This window comes from Columba livia, unplaced genomic scaffold, assembly GCF_036013475.1.
Source record: "Columba livia isolate bColLiv1 breed racing homer unplaced genomic scaffold, bColLiv1.pat.W.v2 Scaffold_156, whole genome shotgun sequence".
Lineage (NCBI taxonomy): Eukaryota > Metazoa > Chordata > Aves > Columbiformes > Columbidae > Columba > Columba livia.
In genome coordinates this window covers 329,203-340,000 of record NW_027043052.1, presented here as the reverse complement: position 1 = coordinate 340,000, position 10,798 = coordinate 329,203, and the positions used below count along the sequence as shown (strand labels likewise).

Here is a 10,798-nt window from a genome sequence, read left to right as displayed (position 1 = left end):
CAGACCCTTCACCAGCCTTGTCACCCTCCTCTGAACTCTCTCCAGCACCTCAATGTCTTCCTTGCCATGAGGGGCCTAAAACTGACCCCAGGATTCAAGGTGCAGCCTCACCAGTGCCCAGTACAAAGGGATGATCACTTCTCCAGTCCTGCTAAAGCTCTGATTGAATCAAGGCTTGAACACCTTGGTGTGACCCAGTTGGTGACAGGTTGGACTGCAGACTCCTGAGGTCCCTTCAACCTCAGTTCTCTCATGATCCCACTGTGATGTTGGGCTCTGTTTCAGACTGGAGCAGAGCAGGCAATGATGGGGCAGGATCCACCTGTGCTGTAGGTGACCATCTAAACCAACATCTCAGCCAGTGAACCAGCCAACCCCTCAGTGTGACTCGCTCTGGGCAACGTGTGAGGAGTCCTGGGCAGGGAAGGTTCAGAGGGCATGGGGCGCTGTGCAAGACACAACATGATCTTGGCTTAATGCTTGTAGGGCCATCAGAAGTCAGTTAATGAAAGAGTATTCCAGAACTGGGGCTGGCTTTAGGACACAAATGTCTTCAGCTCCAGGGACACAAACACCTGGTGCCCGTGTAGATGCCCCGGGAACCCCTGCCCAGGCTCCACCTGCACTGCAAGGTGCTCTGGTCTCCCCAGGTCCTGTGTGATAGATGCCAATCCCAGGCCAGCACCTCAGGTACACTGGGCCCCTAAAATGGCCCTGGCTGTTTATGGTGAGACAACTGATGACTGATGTCTGTCTGGAAACGTGCACTTTTTTGCTGTTGCTTTTTTGTTTTGGGATTTTTGTTTGTTTGGTTCATTGGTTGGTTTGGTGTTTGGTTTTGGTTGTTGTTCTTGGTTGGTTGGTTTGGTTTTTGTTTTGCTTTGGTTTTGTGGGTGGTTTTGTTTATTTTGTTTGCTTTGATATTTTCTTTGTTTGAAGATTTTTGTTCAGTTGTTTTTTTAACATATTAAAATTTAAAAGAAAAAAGCAAAAAGTGAATTATGTGGAAATGCATTAAGGGTAGGAGAAGAAATATTGGTCTTCCCCTGTACTTCTATTACCAACACTCTAGTATTTCATCTCCCTCGTCATTCAGGAGTTCCCACCTCTCCTGATTAAATGTCCCTGCCCAAGGACAACTTTCCAGCACTGTCTGGACGTTTGCCCTTCCCAGTGCTCTCAGGTTTCTCCTCCACTTGCTCTTTGGTCGTTCAGTGGCCTCTCAGCTGTCTGGTTTCTGCTTTGAGCATCAGGGAGTTACAAACTTGCCCCATTCTTCAGAGCTCTAATTAACATGGCAGTCAACACGTTCATTGTGTTTATTTCTATCCTCTCCTATCTCTCTGTCTAAACCAGTTCTTGTGTGGGTGTCCCTTGTGGATGCTGGACCTCACCAGATCCAGCTTACACACACAGCTGAGGAAAGTGTTTTGCTGTTTATTAAACTGATGTAGGAAAAGTGATGCAATCTCTGGTGGCCAATGAGGGAACCGGCAGACTGGGGGTGGGGGTGAGGAGCCAGGTTGTCCATACAGTGTCCAGCCTCAAGGACTGTTCTCCTGCCTGTCCAGATGTCTTCAGGAGACCCTCGGGATCAATGTCCAGTGTAGAATGCTGCTGTCACTTCTTCCATACACTGAAAAATTATAGAAAATACCCTGGAAAGAAAAAACCCTCCTTTATGAAATCTTCTTTGAAATCTTCATCAGCAAGTGTCCCATTGAAACCTCTCCAGTTAGTTCTACAAGTCTTGAAGATTTGAAGAAAATTAGGGAAAGAAACATCACTCGTTAGGGCTTTCTGTGTTTTAATGAGCCCCATGGCGTATTTGGTGCTGAGTCCATGAACCTCAGATAGCAAGGACAGACTGAAGAATCTGCTCAAGAGTCCAAGCCAGAAGCAAACTCCAAAGTACCTTGAAGCTTTAATGGGCCCCACTGAGGGCTGTTACTGACAAAGCCTCCCCAGGGACTCGTTAGAGCAGATAATTGGAGGCAGTGATTGCATCAGGCAAAGGCAAAGTGCAGCAGCTCTGATGCTGAGAAAGCCCTTGGTTTGTCTGATGAAGGACAATGGCCAAGCCTTGAGCCCCTGCCCCTGGGAAGGGAGATCCTGTCCCTCACAGGTGGCTCAGGTTCTTCCTGGGGCTGTGGGGAGTGCGATGCCCAGTGCAGGACAATGGTGTGACACTCCCTGGGGGTGCAAGGAGGCAATGTGGTGCCATGGCCATGACAACCATGTGTCTCCTCTTAGCCCTCGCTGGCAGGGACATCAGCCATAGCCAAGGGGGCAAAGACCTTGTCTATTTCAGGGACATTCAGCCTCACCCTTGGCCATCTTTACCATAGTCCATCCTACACTGTCCCATGCCTGTGGCTGTTGCCTCACAGGCTGCAGACACCCCATGAACTTCCCCACCTTGCTCTCAGCCCAATGTGTCCCCACCTGTGCTGCTGTCTCTCCATCCTCACCAGCTGTTCTTGAAACACAAAGTCATGGCTGATCCAGAGTCCCTCTGAATGACCACAGCACTGCGCTCAGAATGACATTTCTTTATCCTGAGCTCCACTCTGGACCTCCAGAGCTGCAGTTTCCTGTGATTTTCCTTCCTCACGCTGTTACCTCTACCAAAAACAGTAGAATAAAAGAAAATAAAAGGTGTCATCTTGGAAAGTGATTTTCAAGATTTCTGAAGCTACTACTGCCCTTTCTTGTCATGGTTTTACCACAGACATCAACCAAGACCATGAGAGCTGCTCACATCCTGCTCCCAGTCCCCAGGTGGGATAAGGGAGAGAAGTGAATGGGAAGGGAGAAACTTGTGGGTTTAGACAAAAAACTAATAAGAAAATAAAAATAATACACTACTACTAATAATATACTAAGATATACATAAAGTAAAATATATGACACTCAGTGCAACCCCCACATAACTCCCATTGTGCTGAACAGGCAGCCCAAAAGAAGAGAGCACCCTGGTCCTGAACAGCTGATCCCAGCAAGAGAAAGTACAAGTGCAAAAGGCAGAGAGGCCCAAGGGCCAACTGAAAAACAGCAAAACATCGTAAAACTGAACTAACACTGAACTCCCAATAGAATGGAACTTCCGAACAGAGCTAAGCAATGTAGCCGGAAAACCAAAACTAACGGGCTGGAAAAGGCAGCTCCAGCTTTATACCGGGCATGACACTAATGGTAGAGAATAGCTCATTGATTGACCTGGATATCAATCAAGGTGCTGTCCTGTCTGTGCCCTCTCCTGCCAATTTGCACCTGCAGCTGCACTCCAGAGAAGTCCTTGGTTTCACTGACAATAGTCCAGGTAAATTAAATAGAAATAGATAAATTAAATTAAGAAAATATACTCAGTGCCATCCCCCGCGTAACTCCAGTCACACGGAGCAGCCAGTCCTGTAGAAGGGAGCACCTTGGTCCTGAACAGCCCATCCCAGCAAGAGAGAGCAAAAGGGCAACAGGCAGAAAGGCCCAAAGGCCAATGGCAAAATGGCAGAACGGCAAAAGGCCGAACGGACATCGAACTCCTGACAGAATGAAACTTCTGAATGGAACTGACCAAACCAGCTGGAAAACCCAAAGTAACGAATGTAACAAACCCTAAAAGCCGGCTCCAGCTTTAGACTGAGCATGGCGCTAATCATAGGGTATATTTCATTGATCAGCCTGCATGTCAATCCAGGTGCTGTCCTGTCTGTGTCCCCTCCTGCCAATCTGCACCCACAGCTGGATGGCCAAAGGAGTCCTTGGTTTCCCTGACAACAGCCGAGAACTCAGTGAGTTCTGACATTCCTGTCATAGCAAATGGCAAACACTGTAAAGCTGTTAAAAGACAAAATGAACTCTATCCCAGGGAAGAAACAGCGTTACCTCATTCTCATAGTAAATCTAAACAAAAGACTGTACTGGCTGTGAAGGAGAGAGGTTCAAAATGCATGAAGAAAATTAACTCAATTTCAGTAAAACCAGCACGTTTCCTCAGGCTCCCCTTCAGCAGGCTAAAGCAGTCTGAGTCTCTCAGCATCTCCACACATGACCCAGACTTTCTCTGGCCACACGACAGCTCCTCCCGTTCCTCCAGAATGGGGAACCTCACACTGGGACACACGGCTCCAGATGTGACCACACCAGTGCTGAGTCACGATGGGCGATAACTGCCCTTGTCTGGGTGGCCACGCTCCTCCCAGTGCAGCCCAATGTGCTCATGGGCATGTTCCTGTTTAGCACCACTGAGAACTGGCTGAACATCCAGGCTCAGAGGGTTGTGACCAGTGGCACAAAGCCCAGCAGGAGGTACCATGAGGAGCACTGAAGGACACCATATCCCCACCCAACATCTCCTCCCCTCTTGGGTCCCTGGAACCACGACAGTGACAAGGGGGAGAGCACTGCCTGTATGGGTGGAGGAGATGGGGTGTGGCATGAGGGTCCAGGGGCAGTTTCTCCTGGTTATTCATGCAGCAACAAGCTGGGCTGGATATTTGGAGAGAGGAACTCTTCCTAAGGGCCTCCAATGGGCATGGGGATGATCTATAGTTTCCTGCACGCTGCCTTTTCTGGTGGAGATCACAGAGGCTGCCAGCCCTTTAGAAGACCCAGGACAGGCCTTGTCCTTCCTGTGGTCACAGCTGGACCCCAGTTCTCCAGCTCGGCCCCAGCTCAGGAGCCTTGTCCTGTGGTGACTTCTTGGGTAAGGTTGACAAGAGGGGTGCATAAGTTTGTCTTAAGGACATGTGATGAGCACCAGGACTGAAGTACCAGAGCATAAGGACCGGCATTTTTCTCTCTCTGGTGCTCCTGGCCCCATCCTGTGCTCCGCACAGGGCCCCAACCTGGCACTGATGCTCTGCAGAGCAGGTTGGCTGCAGGACCATGGGGTGACAGCACACTGGTTGTGCTGCTCAGTGAGGGACACATATGCAACTGGATGGGCTGCACTGTCACTGAGCTCTTTCCTGGGGGTCTAAAGCTCTGGAATGGATCCAGAGCATTTCTTGGGACCCAGTGGGTTTTCCGCTCGTTTCAGTTCAGCAACACCTTCCTTGTCCTTCAGGTTCCCGGAAACTGGTGCAGGAAGATGCTGCCTATCCCCTTCCCAGGGACAGAGGTAGGCCGACCAGCCCTTAATTCTTCAAAACCTCCTTCAGGCCCTTCTTGAAGATGGGTTTGACATCTTCCTTCCCCAAGGACCTCAGAACTTCTCTGATTCTGCTGTCACTTTTGAAAGCACAATCCAAAATCACAGGCAAGGGTGACGTAGCAGACTGGAGCACTTGCAATGAGCCGTCCCAGCAGCTGAGATGAATCTCACTGGGCCACTGGAGTTGTTCCTGGAGTCACACACAGAAATGCCAGGGTTCCATCAGAGCTGGCCTCATGGACTCCTTATGCACCCAGGGATGTTCAGAGACAGAGTCTGTCCCTTTTACTCACAGAGACAGGAATCACATTGTACCTCTGGCCTCCTGTTGCTACCCCAAGGGGATGGGAGGCGCCTCAGCCCCACATCATGAGGAATGGACACGGGGACCTCAGTTCAAGGAAGAAGATCCCAGTGGGTAGTTTCCCGTGGGCTGTTACTCCCAATGTGAAGTGACCTCGAGACACTGTCTGTCCCACAGGCCTTCAGGGAACTCCCAGGAGTAGCTGATGGTGTTTCTGCTCACTCAGGTTCATGCCATCTCATGCACATGATGTGCATGCTCGCATCTCATATGTACAATGCAAACATGGACTGCTGACCTGCTCATTCCGTGTCCCTCCATGGAGGGAAGAACAACCTCGGAGAGCTGGGGAGAGAGGTCAGTGCTGTAAATGGTGGTTGTGAGGGGCCAGTCCATGGTGATTGACCTGAGGCTCCTTCCATGGGTGTCCAGTGCACAGGGGCACAGCCCAGCACCTGCTCTGCTGGTCCTGCAGGTCTCTGGCAGGAGCCTGGCTGTGAGAGGACACTGCTGTGTGCCAGCCCTGCACACACACACTGTTCAGCTGTACCCTGGTGTCTGAATCTGTGGGACACTTTTGTACTCATATGCTTGAAGACATAAACCATCATGTACTGTCCATAGGAGATCACCTTTCTATCTGGAAAGGCTGTTGTGAGGCCAGCTCTGTCACAGTAGTGCCCATTGCCTGTCCCTGCCTGCGCTCACAGCACTGACACACAGCAGGACGGTGGCCAAGCTGCCAGAGCACTCAGGCCTTGCACCAACACCAGGGATGAGAAGGAGAGTGCGGGAGTGGAACCAGAACAGCTCTGGAAGAACAAGCGCTGCTGCTCCCTGGCAGGGCTGCCAGGATGGACACGTTTCACCGCCACCCATCACAGGAACTGTCCCTGCAGCTCCAGAAAGGCCTTGGAGTTACGATGTCAGTAGAAAAAAAATGTTGGAAGGTCCCTTTATTTTACTTAAACACAGAGAGCACGAATTTGTCACTGACACAGCCACTCAGTGAGAAAAGAAAAGCAGGCATTGAATTATAAAGGGAATTAAAATATTTTCATAATAAGCAAACACAAGGAGAAACAAAAAATACTGCACACAGGATGAACCTGCAATGAGTTGGACTCTTATGTAGAAGAAGTTAGAGACAGTTTATAGCTTCAGAAGAAATCCAGTCATCAGTTTCCTCAGGGCATCCTTGAGCTCCTGGTTCCTCATGCTGTAGATGAGGGGGTTCACTGCTGGAGGCACCACCGAGTACAGAACAGACACCACCAGGTCCAGGGATGGGGAGGATATGGAGGGGGGCTTCAGGTGGGCAAACATGGCAGTGCTGAGGAACAGGGAGACCACGGCCAGGTGAGGGAGGCAGGTGGAAAAGGCTTTGTGCCGTCCCTGCTCAGAGGGGATCCTCAGCACGGCCCTCAAGATCTGCACATAGGACACCACGATGAACACAAAACACATAAAAGCTAAACAGACACTGACCACAAGAAGCCCAAGTTCCCTGAGGTAGGAGTGTGAGCAGGAGAGCTTGAGGATCTGGGGGATTTCACAGAAGAACTGGCCCAGGGCATTGCCCTTGCACAGGGGCAGTGAAAATGTATTGGCCGTGTGCAGGAGAGAATAGAGAAACCCAGTGGCCCAGGCAGCTGCTGCCATGTGGACACAAGCTCTGCTGCCCAGGAGGGTCCCGTAGTGCAGGGGTTTGCAGATGGCAATGTAGCGGTCGTACGACATGACGGTGAGAAGAAAATACTCTGAACCAAGCAAGAAACAAAAAGAGAAGACCTGGGCAGCACATCCTGCATAGGAAATGACCCTGGAATCCCACAGAGAGTTGGCCATGGATTTGGGGACAATGGTGGAGATGCAGCCCAGGTCCAGAAGGGCGAGGTTGAGCAGGAAGAAGTACATGGGGGTGTGGAGGTGCTGGTCCCAGGCTATGGTGGTGATGATGAGGCCGTTGCCCAGGAGGGCAGCCAGGTAGATGCCCAGGAAGAGCCAGAAGTGCAAGAGCTGCAGCTCCCGTGTGTCTGTGAACGGCAGGAGGAGGAACTGGGTGATGGAGCTGCTGTTGGGCGTTTGCATCCTCGGACATGAGGCACTGTCATAGGAGGAAACACTGTTACAAGTTAGGTGAGACTTTTTCAAGTACAATGAAAACTATTTTGCAAAGACGCTCCACCTATCACAGGCAGAGACTCTTCTTTTTACAGGGCATATTCCTTCAGCTCCATGGCCAGAGCCTTGTTTGATGCCTCTGCCTGCGGGCTCTTCATAAATCAATCCGCCTCTACAGAACTGAGCAGGGACAGGGATCAGTCCTGGTGTTCAGCTTTCTAAGGTGAAACCACTTGTAATGCAGAAAGGCCTGTCAGCATCTGCACTGCCAATGCTATGGGATGGGAAGTGTCCAGGCAGTTTAAGAGTTCTATGTTTTTTACATTTGCTCCCCATTTCCCCTGTTGAGTGTTCTTGTGTTTCTTTCTGCTGCACTCAGGGGGAACAGAGCGAGTCCTGCGAGACCAGAGGGTGCCTGTGGGTCAGTGCAGTGAGGGCAGCTGCTCTGTCCCTCTGTCTTGCTCCAGCTGCCCTGGGCTGGCACCTTTCTGAGACGGGGGCTGATCACACTCCCATGTTACCCTGAAAAGCCACCAGGCACTGCTGAGAGCAGAGGGATCCACCTCAGACCATGACAGGTCTCACCCTTTCCTAAGGTCTCAGCACCCAACGTTTAGTGCAGGACACACACAGCTCATTCCCCAGCCCCACAGACTGCATTGCCCACAGCCCACAGGTCAGAGCAAAGCTGGGACACGTGTGCCCATGGACACACCTGCAGGAAAGGACCCACAAGCTCAGGCTGTGACTCTGCAGCTGAAACTGCCATCCCCAGAGAGCCTGACAGCAAGAACAAGATCCCAACAGCAGTGACCCAGAGCAGGGGAGCAAGAAGGAGAATGCGGTGAGGGTGGGTGTGAGAGAGGCCAGGGCAGAGGCAGCCGGGCACTCAGACAGCGTCACCTTCCCCAGCTGTGCAGCACCTCCCAGACACCAACACTGCCGGGCAGCTGCTCTCAGCCCCTGTGCTCTGCAGAGGAACTGGAGCTCTGGCTGCACAGGAGCTGCTTCATGCCTGGAGCCCTCGGCCCTGAGGGCAGAGGCTTTGCTGGGTGGGACAGGAGCCCAGGGGGCTGCTCACAGGAGGGATCTGCACTGCAGGGGGTCACAGGGACTTTTCTCTCTTCTCCCTCCCATAACCATTCCGGGTTTGGTTTCCTCTCCTTTCTGATCATTTCCCTGCTGCCTGGAGATTCTCCCCTGGGAGGTGTTTCCCTGTCCATGTCTCTTCCCTGTCAGTGCTCACAGACCATCCCACCCTCTGTGCCCTCCCCCTGGCCCTACAGATCCTGCCTGTTCACAGGGCACTGCCTGGGGGCATCTTCCTGTTTGCAGGCTGGAAAACAGATTACAGATTAAGTGTAAGGTGTCCAGCAAAGGTGATGCTGGTTCTGCATAGGCAGAGGAGAGGCAAGGCATGTCAGGATTCTCTTGAAGACCTACTGCAGTTCATGTGTCTCAAGTATTTGTTTAAAATTAAGAACTGCCTTAATCACCACCCATTCCCCAGAATAGGAGACTGAAAACACAGACTCAGGGAGGTTCCTTATCTTTGCAGTACTCTTTGTCTTCTTCTCCTTGAAACCTCCTCTTGTCAATATTCTGGAGTGAGCTGGAGCTGTGAGCAGCCCCGACCCACGGAGAACCCAGCAGCAGAAGGACCCTGCCCTGCCGGGGGTCGCTCATCCCCCCACAGCTTCTCCCCTCAGTGTTGCTGGGATCTCCCGGGCAGGCTGAGCGCTGACCCTGGCAGGCGGCAGAGTCCCTGCCCGGCACAGCCCTGGGGTGCAGGGACCCTGCTCTGCAGGACAGCCCTGGGCACCCCTGCCTGCACATTTACATTTACACCCCACAGCCACCCTGGGGAGAACGCAGCATTCACGTCTTGTCACTCTGACAGTGCAGAAGGCAATCCCTGCTCTGCAGCACATCCTCTCCTCTGATCAGAGAATCTCTGAGAGCTGTACTTACATCTCTCGCAGCCTCTGCAATGTGACAGCTTTCTGAGATCCTACCAAGATTTGCAGATGCAATGCCCTGCAGCCACAGGCTTCATATCTGAGAGGATTTCATTTCCAGTGAACTCTCAGCATCCTCCCACCCCAGACTGCGTTTCCCTCTCTGTGCCTGGCTCCTGTGCCCTCGGTGCTGCAGGCAGAGCCCTCAGCCCTGCTGCGTGTGCAGAGGAGCTGCTCCTGGGCAGAGCTGTCTCTCTGCAGCGCTGCCGCTGCCATGAGCTCCCTGTGTCCCAGGAGCCCAGCCCAGCTCAGCAGCACAGGAGCAGCCCATGATGTCCCTTCCTCTGTCCCCTCCGGGCTCCTCCAGGTGTCCCTGGGGCTCCAGGGGCACAAGTTTGAAGTTGAAGTAATCAGTGATGTTGATTCTCTCTCCTCTTCAGAGACACTTCTTTCCAGCATTGTATTTTTCATTTTAAAAAATAAATTGGTATTGCAAGCATCTTTCTTGTCCCATCATTAGACAGGACACCAGGAATGTTACAGCAAAGGATCTAATTCCTCCAAGCCAGGGGAGGAATATCTTCAGTTGAATGAGTTTAGGCATTTTATTCTGGTTTTATACTCCTAGGTCTAGAGAGACATTCATCAGTCTTTGGCCATGTCATGTCCGTGCTCTGATTCAAAGCCTTTGCACACATGGGCTCTTGGACACTTGGTACCAGGTTTCTTGTGGCAGGTCAGAGCTGGGCTGGTGCCACAGCTGGGGTGGCTCAGCCCAGATGTGAGGCAATGTCCTCAGCCAGGGACCTGACTGGGGAGCTGGAGCTGTCAGTGCTGCAGACAGAGCTGTGACACGGATGGAATGAACTGCCAGGCAGGGTGGCAGGAGTGAGTTCATCTGGTCTCAAGGACAGCAGCCTCCAAGCACAGCAACAGTACAGATCAGAACTCAGTCCAGACCTGTAAGGCAATTCAAAGGCCCCATAATGAGCTGTTACTACTGCAGGAACAGTTAAAGGAGAAACAAAGACACTGTGTGGACACTTATGAATTTAATATGTGAAACAACTGATATTCTCTGTATCTCTTGTCCTCCATCTTCACCAGCAAGGTCTCCCAGGCCTCTGTGGCTGGAGTCAGAACAACCAGCAGTGGATGTGGATCAAGTCAGGGGTCACTGGAACTAACACAATCCTTTCCAGTCTATGGGACAGAGGGGGCAGCATCCCAGGAGCTGGGACAGCAGGACGATGTCAC

The 10,798-nt window shown here is 51.8% G+C and overlaps 1 protein-coding gene across 1 annotated transcript; it reads right to left on the bottom strand.

Moving 5' to 3' along the window:
* Positions 1 to 6,611: 6,611 nt before the first annotated feature.
* Positions 6,612 to 7,163, bottom strand: LOC135577879 (olfactory receptor 14J1-like; the record flags this gene model as incomplete). Its single annotated transcript, XM_065047991.1, has 1 exon — positions 6,612 to 7,163. A coding segment is annotated over one exon (552 nt), but the record flags the coding sequence as incomplete, so codon positions are not given.
* Positions 7,164 to 10,798: the final 3,635 nt, after the last annotated feature.